At 46.6% G+C, this 21,783-nt stretch overlaps 1 protein-coding gene across 1 annotated transcript in view; it reads right to left on the bottom strand.

Annotated features, from left to right (window-relative positions):
* Positions 1-286: 286 nt before the first annotated feature.
* The window catches only part of SNX5 (sorting nexin 5), a 54,639-nt gene continuing 33,142 nt past the window's right edge, over positions 287-21,783 (bottom strand). The window contains exons 6-13 of the mRNA XM_066595781.1: positions 20,866-20,961; positions 12,673-12,778; positions 10,706-10,781; positions 6,796-6,835; positions 6,612-6,698; positions 6,353-6,512; positions 5,302-5,387; positions 287-607 (exon numbers count right to left, since the gene is read on the bottom strand). Of these exons, the coding sequence (XP_066451878.1) occupies positions 557-607; positions 5,302-5,387; positions 6,353-6,512; positions 6,612-6,698; positions 6,796-6,835; positions 10,706-10,781; positions 12,673-12,778; positions 20,866-20,961 (702 nt within the window). The 3' untranslated portion in view covers positions 287-556. The remainder of the gene's footprint in view (positions 608-5,301; positions 5,388-6,352; positions 6,513-6,611; positions 6,699-6,795; positions 6,836-10,705; positions 10,782-12,672; positions 12,779-20,865; positions 20,962-21,783) is intronic.

The following is a 21,783-nucleotide window of genomic DNA, read 5'->3' as shown; positions in this document are numbered from 1 at the left end:
ATATCTAGCATCTCTTACAACTTGCCAATACTGGAGCAGGAGATTTGATATTCCCTCTACTGCTATTACTACCAGGAAGGATTCATCTTATAGCACTTTACATGAATGGTGGGTTATATATTGTATGCTACCAGATGTGCCAACAAGGAACCAGGTCCATTCACAGACAAAGGGGGCATATGTAAAGAGATTCAACACAGCCACCATTTTTACCTAGAAGAATAAGATTAGTCTTTAATTACTTACACAGTGATGTGCTCCCCAAGAAACAAAATCCAAGACACTATAAATCTTAGTGTATATATTTATATTAATATATACAAAGACGCAGATCTCTGTGAACAAATACTTGAAAAGATCAGCTTCAACGTTTTAGAAGAGCAACATTAGATTTCCCCCCATTGTTAGAAAATTACAAAACATATATACTAATACAGAGCTTGACTTCTATCACGATAATCCTCCAAGAGCCAAAGTTACGATCATGTAAAGACGGAGCCGCTCTGCTCAGGATGTCCGAAGTGCAATTGGTGCTTCTTGAGGTTGTGGTTCCTCTTTAGCTGTTCTTAAAGAGGTCGATGCAGCTTTGTAGTAAGGAGATGTTATTCTGGTGAAGAAAAAGACAGAACACCTTTATTTACAGAGAAATAACCAGGACGCAGATCTCTGCACTGTTCTTACATTGTATGTTAGACTATCCATCTATTCATGCAGTTCAGCTTATTACCCCCCAATGTTGATCCAGAGACAGGCAAAAAAAATAAAAAATGAGGTAGAAGCCAATTCTTCTCATTTAAAAGGGGAAAAAAATTCCTTCCTGACTTCAATCTGGTAATCAACAACCCTTCTGAAGTAATCAGTGATATAACATACAATATTGTATCGCTCAAGAAAGGCATCCAGGCCCACCTTGAACTCTTATCAAGTTCACCATCACCACGTCCTCAGGCAGAGAGTTCCATAGTCTTACTGCTCTTACAGTAAAGAACCCCTTCTATGTCAGTGTAGAAACCTTCTTTCCTCTAGAGAGGGCGCCCCCTTGTTAAAGTCACAGTCCTGGGTATAAGCAGATGATGGGAGAGATCTCTGTATTGTCCCAATATATTTATACATAGTTATTAGGTCGCCCCTCAGCCGTCTTTCTTTCGACACTAAATAACCCCAATTTTGATAACCTCTCTGGGTATTGTAGTCCGCCCATTCCATTTTACATAGTGATCAGGGAAGATTCTCTCAGGCCCCAAAATTTGTTTACCCTCTACTGTTGCCAACTTTATCTTCCAAAAAGTAGAAGAGAAAACAAGGGAATCTGCGATCTTGGACCTAATTCTTACCAACTGGGAGGAAATGGTTGAGGAAGTAAGGGTGGCTGGGGCTTGGTGCTTTCACATGAAACGATTATTGCCCAGACTACCACGATCAAGCGAGAATCCAAATAATCATTGCTCAACCCAAAAGCATGCACTGAACGAACGATGAATGAGAAGCCTTTCACCTCTTGCCCATCACTCAGCTCCCACATGCAGAAGAGTAACTCCTCCCCCCCCCCCGACAAAATATTTGCCATTGACACGCGCTGCGTCGCGGCGGGGAGGGGCCACAACAGGCACGTCACAGCAGGGAGGAGCCAAAAACTGGGGCGGGGTCAAACACGGCTTGATGCTTGTTCGAGTAACGAGCACCATCGAGTACGCTAATACTCGAACGAGCATCAGGCTCGACAGAGTACCTTCGCTCAACTCGACTTAGGACCCACTGCTTGCCTATTGTGAATGGAGATGCGGGCCAGAACAGTCTCCAGCCCGCTCCACCTCCATTCACCAACCATGCCTGATGAAAGCACAAGAGCAATAGCTTCTGGCACAACAGTTGAGCACTAAATCACCCAACATTTGTCCAGTCTAAAAAGGACCCTTAGGCCTCCCTCACACAGGGCATTTTGTACAGCGTTTAGTGCTGCCTTTTAAGCGCTGCGCTAAACGCAGTACAACACTCCCATTCATTTCAATGGGGCTGCTCACACAGGCCTGAAAACGTAGCGCCTTCCAACGCTGTGGTCCGAGTCACAGCTGCTGATCCGGGCTTCCTCTGCACTCACAAGTCTATTGCCGTAGGCCAGGTTTGAGAACCCCGCCTCCAGCAATAGAGTGCTGTGATTGGACATCGAGCGCGCCGATAACCAATCACAGCCCTTCATTGACTGTCTCAGCCAATCAGCGTCGGCAAGCTCTGATTGGCTGAGACAGTCAATGAAAGGCTGTGATGGGGCATCGAGCAAGCGCCGACAACCAACCAATCACAGCACTCTATTGCTGGAGGCGGGGTTCTCAAACCTGGCCTACGGCAATAGACTTGGGAGTGCAGAGGAAGCCCGGAGCAGCGGCAGAGACCCGGACGGCAGCGGCTAGGTGAGTATTGCTTTTTTTTTTTCTTTTCAGCATCCTTGGCTGCGCTTTCAGCCGAGCTGAAGACGCAGCCAAAACACTGGCATAAAGTATGCCAGCGCTGCTGAAACGGGGCGGAATCTGCAGTAGACGCAGCATTGAAAAACGCTGCGTTTCTGCAAACGCCTGTGTGAGGGAGGCCTTAGGGAGAGGGCAGACATGGTGGATATCTTTCCCCCAATACACATGTTAAATGCAGATTGTGCTGCGGATTTTCCAAATATCTCCCCCTTTACAAATGTAAAGGTTAAAATGTGCAGAGAACAATCCATAACATAATAGCAAGTACAGATGTCCTTTGCTATATATGGATAAGGCTTTGTAAACCCCATTCATATGTAATGTACGATACGCAGACAAGCACTTCCCGGCAGGATAAGTAATTCCAGACAGCTGTTTATTTATAATTACACACACACTGTTTTTAGGACATTTTCACCTAAATTAGATAGGAATGTGAGTATTGAATGTTGTGTATAATACTAGAGAATACATAATTATCGCTGCCATCACATTTACGCTGGAGGCTCCGTTCTGAGCCCCTGTCCCAGAATAACACTGCAGGCTGCGCTATTCTTCCCATTACAAACTGATCACCGAAAAGGCAGAATAACATTTTTTTGGTTCTCATTTAACAAAACTAGCTGACAGTAAGGATGTCCTTGTTGCCCACATCAACCAATCACAGTGCAGCTTTCATTTATCTCAGCAGCTTGAGAAATGAGAGCTGCATTGTGATTGGCTGCTGTAGGCAACAAGAATACCTTATGGTGGACAGTTTTGCTAAACGAAATTTTTAGGAGTTGGTTTTGATTGATATCAAATTTATGTATGTGTGTGTCATTAAACAGGAGTTATGTACTAAGTAGTCCCCCGATATGCTGCATTAATTCCACAAAAAAAACAAGCTCTCATGTAGCTATGTAAATGTAAAAGTAAAATAAAAAAAGTTAGGATTTTTTGAAAGTGAGGAGGGGGAAAGAGGTTTAATGGGTTATATGGCTGCTGATCACAGACCATTTAGGAGCTTACTGCATACACATTTAACACAGAGTTGAATATGGGACAATAGTAACATAGTATGTTGGGCTGAAGGGAGACAATGTCCATCTAGTTCAGCCCGTTTCGGTATGGAATAAACTTGCCTAGTAGTAGCTGCGGGGCCGGGACACAGCGCCTGACAAATATATGAGTGGAGGTTGAGCGGTAACTAGAGATGAGCGAACGTACTCGGTAAGGCCGATTTCGCAATTGAGCACCGCGATTTTCGAGTACTTCACTACTCGGGTGAAAAGATTCGGGGGGCGCCGTGGGTGAGCAGGGGGAAGTGGGGGGGAGAAAGAGAGCTCCCACCTGTTCCGCGCTACCCCCCCCGCCTCCACCACGCCACGCCACGCCCCCTAGCGACCCCCGAATCTTTTCACCCGAGTAGTGAAGTACTTGAAAATCGCGGTGCTCGATTGCGAAATCGGCCTTACCGAGTACGTTCGCTCATCTCTAGCGGTAACACAACACAGCAGCATGGCTGAGAGCAACACTGGGTTGGGTACTATAATTAAGGAGCCGATTGTAGGGTCCAAATCATCAAACATTGATGGCCTATCCCAAGGATGGGTTATTAATGAAAAATCGATGGGTCTAGAGCTCTGGTAAGAGCCAAAATGAATAAAATGTTGCCCCTAGAATATCTCCATAGTTTGATGGCACTCTCAGTTTATTTCCAGACACAAACCAAGAAAACACAGTATATTGAGAAAAACATACATATCACATAAGTGGAATGAGCAGTATACTACTAAAAGCAAATGTATAGAACGCTAGAAGTACAAACGTATACAGGGATTATTAGTCCGACATGATTGGTTAGGCTCTATCTGCATCTGCATAGGAGGCTCCGTTCAGAGCACCCAGCGCAGATCTGGCATGAAATGCTGGATTAAAAAAAGTTGTGCGTACAGGACTTTTTTGTTCTGCCGATTATAGTCAATGGGGTACATTCGGCACAGTTTGGTTCTGTTATGAGACAGATCTGCTCATCCAGGGAATTCTGTAGCACAGATATGAATATAGCCTTACATGCAGCTTTGGCTGCAGATTTTACCCTTTGCATCGCAAAGGGTAAAATCTGCAGTGACAAGCTGAAAAATAAGGAACAGATCTGAAAGCCCGCACCATGCTCAAAATTCCACATAGATTGGGCTACGAAAACCCCCCAAAACCCACCCAAAATGCATTTAACTGTAAATTTTCACAGATTTACGGAGCAGAATCCACACAAAGTCTAGCAATTTCATCAATCTGAACTCACCCTAAAAGTAGTTATACCAAGATCTAAAGATATCCTCTATCCATAGATTAGGAGTAACTTTAGGACTGGTGGGGCTCTAACCGCTGGGACCAACCAAGAATAGGGGTCCCGATGGTCCCTGCATGAATAGAGCGGAGGTCAGCACCTGTACACCGCCATTCCATTCATTTTAATGACTGCCAGAAATTGCGGAGTGTCCTTGCTTGGCAATCTCTGGCAATGTCACAAAAATAAATGGAGTGCCAGCGCATATGCATGACCTCTGCTCCACTCATGCAGGGACCGTTAGGACCCTCATTCTTGGGGTCAGTAGGGCTCCCAGCAGTCAGACCTCCACTGATCATAAAGTTATCACATACTCTGTTGATGGGGGAGGGGGGGGGGGGATAACGTTGGATCTTGGCACAACCCCTTTTAAAGTGTAAACTCTGCATGTGTAAATACAATACCAAAACCTAATAGTAATATCAGCTTTGTATCTTGTAGACCAAGAGCGCCTTATTCTAAAAGTCAATGAATAGAGTAAACTGAAGAGATCCCACCACAAACCTTGGCATGTTTAATTTCTAGCTCCGTCATCTCCACCAGGTTTTTTCGAAAAGCAGATACTCTTCTTTGTTTGAAGTTAGTCAGTTCTAGAAAATAATTCACAGCAAATGGTGAGATTTTCCATAATGGAAGATAAATTAAACCTTCCCGCCGAGTTTCTTCACTTACAAATGGCTACTTATATTATAGCAGCAGCAAATCCCATGGCTATAATATCAAAGCTAGAAAAGACTTCCTGTTAACAGGGTTTTCCCATCATAGAAAGTAACGGTATAAGATTAGGATATGCCATCACTTTGGCGGCGGAATCTCTGGCCGGAGGTTCCGTCACAGACCCGGCCCAAAGTACAAGAAAAGAAAAAAAAAAAACACTGCATGCAGCATTCTTTCTTCTGCCCCAAAACCAGGTAGCTGAGCGGAAATCGGACGGACCCCATTATGGTCAATGGTGTCCGCCGGCACTGCTAGATTCCGTCCAGAGACAGAGGCATTCAGCCACGAGGATTCTCCTTTACCATTCCGCCAACAGAGCAAGAAAGTGGAATCCCAACACAGATGTGAAACCACCCTTTCTCATTCAAGGGGATCCGACTTCCAGGCCCCCACTGATCATAAGAATTGACTTCACTAGTAGCTGAAATAGTTCCCATACATGCCGATATATCTCAAACTGGGTAAATTATCTCGCTGCACAGGGTTTCTGGACACAAGATTTCTAGCTATGTCTATAAGACATGCAGCCAGTAGAGTAGAGCTTACGGAGTGGTCATATCTTATCTGCCTAGCATTGACTCTGCTGGTAACATGTAGGTTTTAAAAAGTATTTTTTTTCTCAATCTTCTATGAATTTACACAAAGCCTAAAGACACAATACAGATTTTAATGGTTGTGGTTTCCTCTTACTAATACTCAATCTTTTTTCCATTCTTGCACTTATTGGAAGGCAAAGAAGTGCACTGAACAGTTATAACCACAGAATGGTTAAACTAGTGAAGTATGCAGCCTGAAGAAGGAAGTTGTGATGGAAAAGTGAAGTACCACTCATCCCTACCTTGTTTCCCAGACTCCGAGAGCTTCTCAAATTTCTGGCAGCTCTGTTGCTGGTGCAACTCAGCCTGTTTTACATCTTTACTTTTTAACCTGGCCTTATCAAGAGCTTTATTGGAGTTCTCATATTCAACCAGGCTCTTTGTCCGCCTAAGCAATAGGTCCTGAATGAGTGTAAATAGAATAGAATATATGGTAAAAACCAAAAAGATCTTACACATATCCAGCTTTCTTGTCTTCTAGGTCAATAATAATAAAAATACCTTGGCTGCTTCGATATTAAGCATGTAGTATCTTAAGAGTTCTGACAGCTTTAGGTCTTCATCTGATGCAACTCTGGCTTCAACTTTCTGAAAAAAAAAAAAAGTTGCTAAATGTTTGGTACCAACTCTATACAAGTACATAAAAAATGAGAAAACTAATTTAGAAAGACCAACAAATGCTTACCCTGAGTTTTTCATACAACTCTGCTAGCTTTAGGAAGTATCTGAGGGGGGAAATTGAAAATGAACATGTGTAAAATAAGTTGTAATGCAAGTAGAGAGGTAATGAAATGTGCAGTAATTTATAGTGGATTTTGCTGGTGTGATAGGATAGCGGCGTGGAATATTCTGTTAGTAGAGTACACAACAGTTTGCCATACGGCAGTTATGGGTGCCTGAATGTGACGAAAGCGGCATCGCTACAAGTTATTGGCCGCTTTCATGGCATGATTCATTGCTTTTTACACAGAGTATCAAAAGCACCATAAAATATGTCCAAAAAACAAATACGGTATACAAGGGCTTCTATTTTCATCCACAAACACCAAGAAATCGAAATTCTGTACACTTTCCTATCGTGTGGAGTACTCAGCTGTAGAATACACACATAGTGAGGTTAGTTAATTTTTGACAGGCACTGTGTGGACGTGGATGAAGTTTCCACACTACTGCATTTACTTTACAGTGGACTTTGGATTCCTTGTATTGCCATGTTTGAGATCAAACAGCCTGCAGTGCGCCCTCATGTAACATAGAATACACTGATTGTATCTGTAGGATACTGGAAGCGTAAAACAACCTCTCTAAGGTGGTCATCCAAATTAGAAAATAAAAATCTAACACACACTGAATGGTCATTAATTGGAAAAACCCAACTAGTAGTGCATTGGATCCACTATGGCCTACAGAGCTGCAGGTATTCATTTTGTTTCCCATGGACAGGTAGGACCAGGGTGCCAAGCAATCTCTACCCACACCATTACTATACTTATATCAGCCTGAACTGTTGACACCTGACAGCAAGGCTGGGTTCACAAGGGGCAGATTTGCCGCGGAATTTCCATGCGGCAAATCTGCCTACGACCGCTTATCCTGGAATTTGCCAGCCATGTGGACAAGATCTGTCAAAAATCTTATCAACACGGGGCGAACAATCAGTCGCGAAAAAGCCGGCGCTGCAGCACGGATTCCCGGGACGCGGTATGTCAAATTTTTTTTTTTTAACCCGTTGCGGCCTCGTTCCTCTCTCTGGGAGAGTGCATGCGGGGAAGCCGCTCCAAAACCCACGGTTAAGTGCCGCGGGTATTAAAGCTGCACTCATCCCGCGGAAATCTCATGGTGTTTCTCTGTGGCAAGACCGCAAGATTTCCACGGCAAATCTGTCCTGTGTGAACCCAGCCATAAGGGTTCATCAATGCATGCAGCTTGCATGAAATTCCAACCCTCCCATCTGCATGATGCAACAGAAATCTGAATTCATCTCAACAGGTGATTTAAATAAATGGGCTCCATGAAATATGTGAATGGGCCTGTATAGGTCATCCACGGCATGCAAGCTGTTGACAGGGCAGGGGGACCTGCTTTCTGACCCATCAGCAACCTACGATGCAACCACAACAGCTGGGAGAAGAGCAGTTATAGGAATACTACACTGCACAAGTAGTGCAGTGTTGTATGCCATTGATTACACAACTGCATCTTCAGTTTTCTCTTGAGGAGAGGGGGGTGTAAAATAAAATTTCATATCAACTTTTCACAAAAATTCCCCTTTAATGAAAAAAAGTTGAGAATTAGATAAATCTGAAAAAAAAACAAAACAAGAGAAAACATCTCTTAACACAGCTACATAGGCAGGAAAATAAAAGCGGTATGGGTCCTGGAATGTGACTACGCAAATCCAAGTTTTATTTTGCATTCCTTTAACTGCACAAAAGTAACAAAAACAAATTTTTTTTTAACTTGGTATCGCCATAATAGCATTGACCCACTGATTAAAGTCCAATGTCAATTACACGTTATGGTTATGCTATAGAACAAAAAAAAGGCGAAAGAAAAAAAAAAAATGTTTCTTCAAAACACAATGAAAAATGAAAATATAAATAAATAAAAATCATTTGGTCATAAGGTGCAAAATAGATTTGTCACTAAAGGGTTAACAGTAATGCTGCTTGAACTTTCCTACAGATACACTTCAAATTAAGTGGTCACTCAAAACTCCTGGCTCAGATGCCGGCTTCATGATGACTACAGCTCAAGTGAATAGCACTGAGCCGTTATACCAGCCAAAATATACAGACTCATGCCTGAAGGGGGTGGCAGGGCTTGCCCGAGTGTTGGGGCCACTTTAATCAAGCTAATCGTGGGGGGTGCCAGGAGTCGGCCCACACCGATCTGATATTAGGGGCAAGATTGCATGCACAAATCAGTGAAAAATGTTACAGAAAGCAAAAAGGTTATTAATATAGATAATATTGGAGACAGATTAGGAAAAGTATCTTTAACCCCTTCTTAATGACTCCCCACCCCACTCCCATTTTTGGTTTCTCCTCCCTTGCAAGAAATCACAACACTTATTTTGCTATAAGATGCAACTGTTTGGGGGCTCAATTTATTTGCAGTGCAATAAAAAAAAAATTTAAAAAAAAAAAGCCAATTTTGCCATTTTGGGGTGGGGGGAGGGTCTTTTATTCATGCCGTACACATTGTAGCAGAAACAGGATAACTTTATTTGGGGAACGTCCTGTCGTTTCTATCAGTACCGTTTTAGAGTTTATGTGGCTTTATAACTAATTAAAAATTCTTCTTAGTGATGCCAGCGTTGTGTTTTTGTTTTTTCCTGACGACGTTGACTGTGCAGCATAAATAAGTTGTTACTTTGATATATCAGACTTTTACAGACGTGGCAATACCAAATATGCTTTTTTAACTTATATAGGAAAAGTGTTTTGTGTATTTTTTTTTTTTTTAATCTTTTACTACCTTTTTTCTAATAAAGCTTTTTACATTTTTTTCTCTCCATAGGGGGCTTGAACTTGTGATCGTTTGATCCCTCAAACAGTATAAAAGTAATAACATAGTATTACATTATATGCAATTTGAAAGGCAGTATATCAAGATGTGCCACAGGCATGCCTTGATAGCCATCCAGTCATGGCAGCCCTGGGGGCATTCAAGAACCGAATGGCACCACCGAAGACCAATCGGAGCATTTATATACCACTGTCAGAATTGAGAAGGTTTTTAGAAGGTTAATAGCTGCGATCAGCATAATGGCTAAACACGACTGTTGCAGGCGGGTGTGAGCGGTCAAAGACAGCCAACACCCGCCTTGTATGGAGTGGGATCGGCTGCCAATCCTGCTCCATATAAACCGCACACCCAGGACATAAAAATAAACGCCCCGGCCCATGGGGCATTAGGGGGTTAAACTGACACTAGAGTAACCTCCCCAGTTACATGCAAAGGTTTAATGGGGTAAATTACACATAGGACATGAAATGTACACATTATGAAGATCAACGGGTAGAAAACAAATGGCACAAGAAAGTTCTAAACCTTGTAAATATATAAACTCATATTTATAAAAAAAATTTAAAAAATCCAGCCCCAGGAAGAAGTTGTCATTATTCTGCAAAACTGCATGCGGTTACATCTCAGGCACATATACAAATGATTAGATGAAAGTTTTTGCCACCTGAGGCCCTAAAGGTGGTTCCACCCTTGGCCTATAAAGGCTCTCAGAGGCTTCTTGTGTGTAGTGGACTTGTGCCTACGTGGGTTTCCAGCTGTACGCACCATGTGGGACTGTACCTTTAAAAAGATGGATAAATCCCAAAGTTTTTGTGGTTTGTGACATAAGTTACTGCTGGAAAGTCTTCTGAAGGGAAAATCTAAAGCAATGACGCCCTCTAGTGGTGTAGCTCTGCTTAGAGTACATATCTCTCCGTTGACACTATCCACATGTGAGTAGCGTGTATTGTGAGAATTTATAGGCCTTTGCTAAATGGAATGTGTTTACTCAACAAAAGGGAAGTCATCGAAAGGACTTCCTACTCCAAATTCTTTTTCCACCCACAACTGACAGCAAGACTTACTTTCTAATAGGCGTGCTCTCCTCTTCGGCTAAAGAGACCAGCGCAGCAGACATATGAATGTAGTCATCAGCCACATCTGTAAAAGGACATCGGAAACATCATTGTATATTATGTAGTAAAAAGTCTTTAGGTATATAAGTGAACCCCTCCCAGTCCAAGTCTGGGGCCAGTTAGTCTAACATCTGGACATAAAGGCTTATTGTGTGTTCATGGAGTTCTATTGGCAATGTTACACAAGTACGGCCGCCTCAAGAGATTTTAGTGTAGCAGGCAACAATTGCAAATGGAAGAGGAATCTGTACCCAAAACCAAAATGCATGTTTTTTTAAAGGTTATCCATAGGTGGTAAAAACTCACTCGGAAGAATGGAGTTGGAACAGCTACTTCTAGCTGAGTTCTGAAAGAGATCACATGGTGTTGCGGCCCCTCTAGTGTTGGTGACGTCATCGCTGAAGGCTTGGCTGGACTCATAACTAAACCAGCCCCCTTCTATCACGGCTGATGCAGAGATAAAAAGAAGGGTTGGCTCAGTTATTCTAATGAGCAGACAGTCAACCCTTCAGCGATGACATCAACAGAGGGGCTACAATACTACATGACCGTTCTTCAGAACTTAACAGAAAGTGGCTGTTCCAACTCCACGGATAGCCCCTTTAGGGGGCCTTCACACCGGCGAAAAAATATCGCAATGCGTGAGTGAAAATGCACGATTATGAAAATGATGATTTTCAATGCTTTCATTCTCATTTGTGATGTTTTCACTCCTGCCATGCTGTGTGAAAAAAAAGCAGCATGTCCTTTGTTCATGCAATATCCCCCAGCGTTTTCATTGGGGCTGGGGGCAGCCCTATTGAAGACAATGGGAAAACATTGCAATCCCCTGCCGCAGATCTGACAGCTGCGCTGGGGAATCCCTCCCCCGGCGGGGGTGAAGGGATTCACATGAAACCGCCTCGCATCCAGGGGTTTCACATGGATTGGGAGGGCGATATTGGGTCATTAATCAGTCAGATATTGCCCTGGCCAGTGTGAAGCAGCTCTTAATGTTTCTCATGTAAAGCTTCCAGCATGCTTGGCTACAGTTGCCGTTGAGCTCTAGCCCACAATCCACCAGCCATCTATTGTTGCTAATACAGTGGTTGAAGAAATTGTTAGTTGAATCCATAATTCTATGGAAAACTGTTAAATTGTTCTTAAAACCCCAAAAGTAATACAAAAGGCAGATTAAAGAAAATCAAAAAGGGTTATCTGGTTACCAGACAACATTGCCCCCGATAGCTGCAACAGTGATGCTGCAGCAGTCAAGTGACTTCTAGCGATGACATCTTTGACAATCACTGGGAGGAACTTGGGCTACAGCATTGCATCAGTCCATGACTGCAGAGAAGGGGCAAGTACAGCTCTTTGTTATTATAATGCAGTTGTAGCTATCGGTTGAGTGTTGTCCAGTAACCATACATATAGCATTCAGAAAGTCTGCTGGAAGATGTAAATCACTTTCTCTGTAGAGGACAGGAGCGTCCCTTTAGGGTCCTCTACAGAACAAACAGTGTACCAAAAGAAATGAGAGCCACTCTCAACTAGTGTCCAATTTTGTAGCTCATCCTGGTGCTGGTAGAGGGCAGTATAGGATATGTAGAACCACACTATGTAGAGGGGCACTATTAGACAGCCAATCAGTGCACGCACTTCACTATTACAGGTGCTTTGTCAGTGAAATGCCCGTGCTGATTGGCTGGATTTTCCAACAAAGTGCATGTTACGCAGATCCGGACTGTCTGTGATATTGTATGTTGAATCTGGTTTCAAGTTACAATGGCCCGGGAAGACAATAGTAAATCTTGTATCCTGAGGCCATTGTAACTTGAAGGATCCCTGTATATTCATGATATCTTTTTAGTAAATAACCCCACACTTTATAAAATTAAACCACAGAAAAAGAATAAAAATAGGAGCAAAATACGTACTTTTGTGAGATCGCGTCATTTTGTCAGACTTGGCGCAGGAGTCCTTGATCCTAGTGTGATAACTGACCAGAAACATTTTTTCTTGCTCAAAGAATTCATCTACTTCCTGCATGTAGAAAGAGATAAGTCTAAGACGTCTTAATGGAAAGTTTAGGGTCCGATTAACAGCAACTGAGTTAAATGGGGTTTTCTGGGGAAAATGCTATTGATGACCTATCTTCAAGATAGGCTGGGGTCCGGCGCTCAGGACCCCAACTGATTGGCTAATTGTGTGCCTGCTGACAGAGTCACAAGTACACAGGCATCGGAGAGGAAGCTGGTGCTCTGACCCCTGTGTAGTGGCCAGCGGTTGTAATTGCAAGCACAGCCATCATTTAAATCAATGGGAGCCGTGCCTGCAGTTACAAGCGCCTGCCACTAGCATCTGCTTCCATTCCACCCCTGTGTATTTTTGAGCTCTGTTAGTGGGTGCACAGTCAGCTGACCAGTTGGGGTCCTGAGTGGCAGACCCTGGCCGTCAGCTATTGGTAACCTATCTTGAGTATAGGTCCTCTATAGTATGTTTCCCAGAAAACCCCTGTAAGCCATTTCAGGGGACAAAAAAAAGTATACATATACATAAAATGCTCTGCTTGATTAATATAGAGAACTCCACCCCTGATCAAAGATGAGTGTGCAGTCTATTCCGTACATGCCAGCACTGATCCGTGTTACTGGGCAGGAAGTAGAGACAGAAGACTCACTGAAGCATGGAAAGGCAAGTAAATCAGTGGGACACGAGGTATTAACCCTTCCCAATCCAATTTGTTTCCTGGTTTTCCTAGGGGGCTTACTTTTTTTCTGCCCTTATACAACGGAGCGATCTGCTGGCTAAAGCCAGTACTGCATGAGATAACACGTTGGATAGGCTCCGACCGCAGAGAGGCTGGCAATATACAGTAAGAGAACCCTGACAGATGTTTTCCAACATCGAAGCTGTACAGCCTTATATCATAATGTCTTGACATCAGAAAGTGGATTGGAAGGGGTTAAACACTAAACATCAAGGTCAGTGAAGTGGGCTATAATCCCCCCTTTACCCTAGGACACCAGACGCTGACATTAAAGGGAGTTTTCACCTCCTTAAAAGAGTTGCAGAGCATTAGAACAAATGGCTGCTTCCCCTCCCCTCAAAAAAACTGCACCAAAAACATCTATGATTATTGCAGCTCAACTCTGTTACAGTGAATGGGGCTGAACTGCAATGCCACATACAACCTGGGGGAACAGGTGTGGCACTGTTTTTGAAAGAAAGCAGCAATGCGTTTGAAATCCTTCAAAACCCTATATAAGCCCCTTTTTATTTCTGGCATATCCTCAGACTTACACTTAGCTAAATTTATAGTAGACCTTAAATGGCTAAAAGGTGAGAAAAGAGGATTTTTTACTCACCGTAAAATCTCTTTCTCGTCATTGGGGGACACAGCAAAGACCGTGGGATATAGCTTCTGCCACTAGGAGGCGACACTAAGCACAAAAAGTTAGCTCCGCCCTCTGGCTATATCCCTCCTGCCGACAGCAGGCTAATCAGTTTGTCATGCCAGCAGTTGGAATAGCCATGCAGGAACAGAGAGACAAGAATAGTTAGTCATATGACACATCAACAAAAAATTTAACTGTAATGAAAAACACGCAGCACCACGTGCGACTTACAGAATTCGGAGTCCGACCAGGACCACCACTGTGTCATATACAGAAAGAGGGGTGGGTGCTGTGTCCCCCAATGACGAGACGAGAAAGAGATTTTACGGTGAGTAAAAAATCCTCTTTTCTCGCTCGTGTCATTGGGGTACACAGCAAAGACCGTGGGACGTCCCACAGCCGTCCCCGAGGGTGGGTACAAATAAATGAAAGCGCATGCGGTCAGTTTACAGCCGTCTGTAAAACCTTTCGACCCAGCGAAGCGTCGGCTGACGCAAACGTATGTAACTGATAAAACTTAGAAAAGGTGTGCAGGGATGCCCAGGTAGCTGCCTTACACACCTGTGATACTGAGGCACCGTGATTGACCGCCCATGACGCCCCCACTGCTCTGGCGGAATGTGCCGTCACCTGGAATGGCGGTGCCTCACCCTTGGCCCGGTAGGCTTCCACCACTGCCAAACGGATCCAGCGTGCAATAGTCACCTTTGATGCCGCAAGGCCCCGTCTCGGACCATCCGGTATCACAAACAGGGAATCCGAGCGCCGGAAGGACGCGGTCTGGTCCAAATATGTCCTTAGGGCGCGGACTAGGTCTAAGGTGTGCAGAGCCCGTTCCCTAGGGTGAACCGCCTTTGGACAAAATGATGGCAGTACAATGTCCTCATTAATGTGAAAGGTAGACACCACCTTTGGGAGAAAAGATTGCACCGGTCGCAACACCACCTTATCTTGGTGAAAAACCGTAAAGGGTGGTTTTGCCGATAGCGCCGCAATCTCCGAAACCCTACGAAGGGAGGTAACTGCCACAAGGAAAGCGACCTTCCAGGATAGCAAGCACCACGGTACTTCCGCTAATGGTTCAAACGGATGGGCCTGCAAGGCATCCAGAACCAGGTTAAGGTCCCAAGGTGGCACCGGAGACCGGAAAGGGGGTGCCGTATGAGCGACTCCCTGTAAAAAGGTCCGCACCGCCGACCTTGAAGCCAAAGGTCGCTGAAACAAAACTGACAAAGCCGAAACCTGTCCCTTAAGGGAGCTGAGGCTCAGGCCCAAGCCCAACCCGTCTTGGAGAAACGACAGGAGACAGGCCAACGAAAAATGCATCGGGTGCGCCCCTTTCTGCTCGCACCAGCGAAAGAATGTTCTCCACACCCGGTGATATACCTTCAATGACGACGGCTTCCTAGCCCTAATCATAGTCTGGATAACTGGGTCTGAGAAGCCCCTTGCTCTCAGTACCGCGGTCTCAACTGCCACGCCGTCAAACGCAGTGTAGCTAAATTCTGGTGGTAGAGGGGACCCTGAGAGAGAAGATCCTTTCGCAGGGGTAATCGCCAGGGCGCGTCTGCTACCATGTCCATGAGCTCCGCGTACCACGTTCTTCGCGGCCAATCTGGGGCTATGAGAATCACTGGTAGCCCTTCCTTCCTGATTCTCCTGAGCAGCCGTGGAATGAGAGGAATTGGTGGGAAGACATAGGGGTAATGAAACCCCGTCCATGGAGCCGTTAGCGCATCTGCTGCTAGAGCTCTGGGGTCCCTTGACCTGGCCAGATAGGCTGGAAGCTTCTGATTGAAGCGAGACGCCATCAGGTCCACGTCTGGCTGACCCCATCTCAGGCATACTTCCTGAAATACCTCGGGATGTAGCCCCCATTCTCCTAGGTTGACCTCCTTCCTGCTGAGGAAGTCGGCCGCCCAATTTTCGACCCTGGGATGTAGCCCCCACCGTGAAGTATTGCTCGGGGGGCACTCGCACCACCACCCCCTGTAAATAGAGAGCAGACAGCTCCGAGAAAAGCTGCTGCCTTCCCTGGGTCCCCCGGGGTTCTGGACCGAAAGAAGCGGTCGTGCGGTTGTGAAAGGAACTCTATCGCATAGTCCTTGGACACGACCTCCTGTACCCAAGTGTCTGAGATCTGAGATGACCAGACCTGGCTGAATTGGAGAAGCCGTCCCCCCACCTTGTCCGAAACAGGTGGGGGCAGTCCCTCATGTGGAGGGCTTGCTTTTGGTACCCTTTGCGGGCTGGGGCCCCCGCCAAGAGGACTTTGGTTTAAAGGAAGGAACCTTCCTTTGTTCCCGCACCTGTGGACCCTTCCTCTCCACCCTACGAGGACTCGTCCGGCGATAGGAACGAAAACGTCTGTGCTGCGGAGATGACCGCTTTGGACAGTTCTGCGGCAAAAGCGAGCTCTTTCCCCCCGTAGTCTCTGAGATTAGCTCGTCTAGCTTGGCGCCGAAAAGACGAGATCCTACAAAGGGCATACTGATTAACGACCCCTTGGAGGAGGCGTCCGCATCCCACGATTTTAACCATAGGGTCTGGCGAGTCGCCACCGATGCCGCGGAGGCTCGGGCCGCCAGCCTGGCTGTATCCATAGAGGCCTCACAGAGAAACATGCCCACTTGTTCAATCTGGTGTGTAATGTCCACCAGATCCTCGGACGCTGCCCCTTCGAAGATTCATTCCCGTAACCGCTTTGCCCAGTCAGTAACAGCCTTACTGACCCAGGACGAGGCAAACACAGGCCTAAGAGCTGACCCTGCCGCCTCAAAAATGGTCTTTGCTAAGGCCTCGACTCCTCGATCCTTAGGATCCCTGAGGGAGGAGGACTTTGCCGTGGGTAGCAGCGTGTGCTTAGCCAGGCGCAAAATGGGCGGATCTACTAGCGGTGGAACTGACCATTTCTCCACTAAGTCCTGCGGGAAGGGATATTTCCCGTCCAAGTAACCTATCTTGGAAAAACGCTTATTCGGTGCCTTCCACTCCTTAGATAGGACCTTGTCAAAGTCCTCATGAGGAGGAAAGGTTTTTGGAGAGCGTCTAGGCTGCCTGAAAGAAAACGATATCCCAGATGCCTGTGGTTCCTGTTCAGTGAGCTGAAAAGTGTCACGCACCGCAACCACTAAGCTCTCCACCATTGCCGAAAATTTTGGGACCTGATCCTCCTCCACCACAGAGTCTGAGGAGGATTCAGACCATTCCTCGTCCGAAACATCCTCTTCTGCCGACGAGCGCCGTGACCTAGTACCAGAAGAGCGCCAAAGCGACGAGGAGGATGGTGACCGGGAGGGCCGCCGTGAGTCCGAAGGCCTGACCCGTTTACGTCTATGGCCACACTCCTCACGTGAACCGATGGCGTCCTGCGCTAATTTTTCCAAAATTGCGCCAGATGCCCGAGTGAGGTCAGACACCGCCATTGACAAGGAGCGGGCCCACTCCGGCTCGGCCACAGCTGGGGGCTGAACTGCGGGTGGGATGCCCTGCCCAGCCGCCTGTTTCGCAGGGGAACAATCTCTACAAAAGGGCTCAGCCTGTCCGCATGCGAACTTTAGGTTACAGCGTGAGCAAGCAAAGTGCGTTACTCTTGCTGTCCCTGGTCCAGCCTCCAGGGCTCTGGGTTCGGACATGGTGCTGGGGTTTCACCGGGCAAAGAAGACTGCGAGCTATCCTCTGCTATGCCAACCGCCGGCAGGAGGGATACGCAGCGAAAGAGGGGAGCTAGCCGCCAGGCAGAGCTTACCCAGGTCCTTGCCGAGGTCCGAAGAGGTCCGGGGAGCCGCTGGGTTGGGAGACTGCAGGTGCTGAAGGGCTTTCTTTCCTGAAGCTTGAGCTGTACAGCGTATAAGCTGAGCAGCAAGGAGTGGAGCAGCAGGGCGGTTTTTAAGTCCTGGCGCGCTGTCCCCAATAGGCTGCTTCTCTGATGTCATCCCCCTTCACCTGTGCTGAGGGAGGAAGGGGAAGGGGGGCAGGGCGGCGTGCATTGCCGATGAGGCCACACCCCCTACATGGAGACAATGAAGGCAGCATTCTGCCGCACCCACGCCACGAGGCCACGCCCCCAGCATCACACGGGCGTGGCCATGCCCCCACGGAGGAGTCATCGTGAAGCCACGCCCCATGCGTCATGTGGGCGTGGCCACGCGGCGAGGCCACGCCCCCTCCGCTCCCGGCATTGCCTCGCCCGGGGCTGCACTGCAGCCCCTCCACTGAGCCCCTACATCGCAGGAACTCCTGCCAGGAGCCCCTGCAGGGAGCCGGAAGCCAGGGCATCCTGAAGTTGTTGCTGCCGCCGCCTGAGGTGCCATGCCCACGAGGCCACGCCCCCCCGCCGGCTTGCCTGAAACCAGCGCCCTGAATATCCGCAGCCATACATAGCGGATACAACCCCCGCGAAAAGGAGCCTGTCCGCCTGCGCCTATCCCTGCGCCTCGCTGCAGCCCACAAGGTACGCATACAAAAGCGACATACTGGGAGAGCCAGGGAGGGAAGAGGAAGAGGGGGGGGGGGGGGGGGTCGCCAGCGCATACTTACCTCCTGCGTTCTTGCTGGAAGATAAGGCGGCTCCCCAGTTCCAGCAGCCTACCCCTATAACATCGCCTGCCCATGGGAAGGGGATGCGGACCTCTGCACCAAACATGGGGGCTCTCGCTGGCGGGCCACATGCGGATATATATGACCCGGATGTGCCATCTTTCCTTCTGAGGCGGGCCGGGCAAGATGCAACCTGGACAAACCCGAGGTTGTTCGCCCTCCTCTCCGTTCGGGTTTGATGGGGAGCGTCCTGCCTCTCCGTCTAACCCTGGCCCTTAAAGCAGCCCTAACGGGCACGACCGTCCTCCTACGAGACACTAAGCTAAAAACTAATTAGCCTGCTGTCGGCAGGAGGGATATAGCCAGAGGGCGGAGCTAACTTTTTGTGCTTAGTGTCGCCTCCTAGTGGCAGAAGCTATATCCCACGGTCTTTGCTGTGTACCCCAATGACACGAGCGAGAAAACTCCTTTACTAGTTCGGACAATTGAGGAAGCTAGCATTAACCTCTGCACTATTCTTACAGCTCAAATTTTTGAGAATCAACTATGGACTTCTGGGTTTTGCTCTGTAACTTAAAAAAAAAAAAAAAAAAAAAGATCCAAGATTTCACAAAAAAAAATGTTTTTAACCATTCTTTGGCACATATAATGCTGACTAGCCAGCAATATTTGAGCAGTGTTTTATCCACACATTCTGAACCCTTACATAGTGGACAGCTGTGACATGTCATCCTGTGTGGACAGGAGGTCAGTCTCCCTGTGAATTACAATGTTACATCATCTATGAAGTCCCTCCTAACAGCTGTCAGAACCACTTCCCTCCCCACAGAGCTCCATTCTCCTTGTTGCTCTCTATATCCCTCACCTATAGCACGCTGCTGGAGATATAATATAGTGATATAGGGCAGGAGAGCCACAATATAGTAGGCAAGTCCTTCCAATAATTTGCTGCAGAGCCCTAAAACTCTCCTGACTCACTAACTTTCTGTACTATTGTTTGCAGACTCTCCAGTGTAGACCAATGAGAAGCAGCTTCCCACTGCTCTCCCGTCTCCCGCTGATAACAGCCAACAGGAACAAACTATCACATGTAGGAGACAGGGGAGGGCAGTGTGAAGCTGCGCCACATAGGATATATAAACTGCAGTTCGAGCTAAAGGACAGAACTTCTTGATCGCTGCTGCCCTTAGGACTTAGAAAAGACCCTATTTAGTGTGATGAGACCGTGTCTCTGCTAAGCTGGAGGCATCATGGGAAATGTCAATTGCATTAGGGGAATCATATGAGAGGAAAAGAAAGAATCAAGATGGCAGACAATCTATAACAGGTATATACAGGGCATACTCAAGTACCTCTAAATTATACCTTATTGATAACATGCTGCACTATATAGGCCAATGTTCACAGAGAATCTCACAGAGCGGAGATAAACATTCAGCTCTGTTAAAGGGGTTTTCCAGGACTAAACCATTAATGACTGTTCTGCAGGGGAATAGTTGATCGTCGGGAGTCCGCTGCTTCGGATCTCTGCTGATCAGCTGATTGAAGAGGCCCAAGACATTATGCTCATCAGACACATGGCCTGAGGGCTGCTGAGTCCCAGCCAAGTGAATAGGACTGAACTGCTACACTGAGACTGGCATGGAGTGAAGTGACACTCACCCCAGTCACTTCAATCAGCTGATCGGTAGCAATCCCCAGTGGTGGATTCGTACTGATCAGCTACCGATGACCCATCCGGTGGATAGGTCATCAATATTTTAATACTGGAAAAATCCTTTAGGGTACGTTCACACATACCAGAAATAATGTGGACGGTCCACAGCGGGAAATCTGCATCCTTAGCGCGGATTTGCAGAAGACTTCACCTGTTCTATTGAAAAGGGTGAAATCTGCTGAGAATCCTCAACAAAATCCAGGTCAAAATCCGTACCAACAGTGTGGTTTTTGATGTGGAAATGATGCAGATTTTGGTGCGGACTTTCCGCTGCAGAAAATCTAATATGTATGAATGTACCTTCAAGTATGCAGTCTATGAATTTACAATGTTGGATACAAGTGAGAACTGTTTTCATTCATGGACTGTAAGCTCCTGAAAATAGTGATGTGTGGAAACACACAAAATGCACTACTACTATTATAACTATATTACACTGCAATACCTTTTTACTTTGATACTGCAGTTGGTCTCACCTTTACTCCAGAAAGTAGAACTTCATCTGCACTTTTCACCATGCTCCGGAAAAAGCCGCCAAACATTTCTTTTGTATTTTTTCTTCTTACACTTAACTAAAATTTAAGAAGCAGAAATACAGTAAACTGTTACTTAAGCAGTGTGGCATTGAATATGAAACATTGTATGATCATAGGGGTATGAAGTATTCAGTTTGCTCAGGTCTTCCAGAGTGCTGCCTATTCTTCTATACATGTATTTCATCACATATACTACATTATCTGTGCAGTGCCTATAGATGACCCTCTCCAACTGTCCCTGGCATTAACCAGGACAAACCCTCGTAGACTAGGTAGCTTTTGGCATTATGCAGGACAAATTCTTGTCGAGGCATCTTTCGGCTTCATAAATGTTCAAACTTAGGTTCCAAAGATGAAACGGTAGCTAGGGTGGAAGATGGAAGACACTTGGGCCCTTCGATGAGACTTAGGCCTCATGTCCACGGGCAAATTCGGATTTTAAGGCCTCATGTCCACGAGGAAAATCAGGCCCGCTACGGATTCTCCATGGAGAATCCGTAGCGGGTCCCTCCTGCCCCGCGGACATGAGGGCTGAAAATAAGAATAAATTCACCTGCTGCGGGCCGTGCTTGTCTTCCCTTCTTCGCGGCCGGATCTTCTTTCTTCGGCCCAGCGGATGTGCTCGGCACGCCGGCTGCGTGCCGCGCGCATGCGCCGGGCACATCCGCCAGGCCGAAGACAGAAGTTTCCGGCCACGAAGGAAGGAAGGAAGAAAGACCTGCATCGCCCAGAGCAGGTGAATTTAATTCAGGCGCGGGTCTCCTGCGTATCCGGACGGTTTCCATAGGCTTCAATGGAAGCCTGCGGGAGCCGTACCCGCGGGAGACCGGCACCTAAATGGAGCATGTCCAGATTTTT

Source organism: Eleutherodactylus coqui, chromosome 3, assembly GCF_035609145.1.
Source record: "Eleutherodactylus coqui strain aEleCoq1 chromosome 3, aEleCoq1.hap1, whole genome shotgun sequence".
Classification (NCBI taxonomy): Eukaryota; Metazoa; Chordata; class Amphibia; order Anura; family Eleutherodactylidae; genus Eleutherodactylus; species Eleutherodactylus coqui.
Note: the sequence above shows the minus strand (reverse complement) of the source record. Positions and strands in the feature narration are given on the sequence as shown.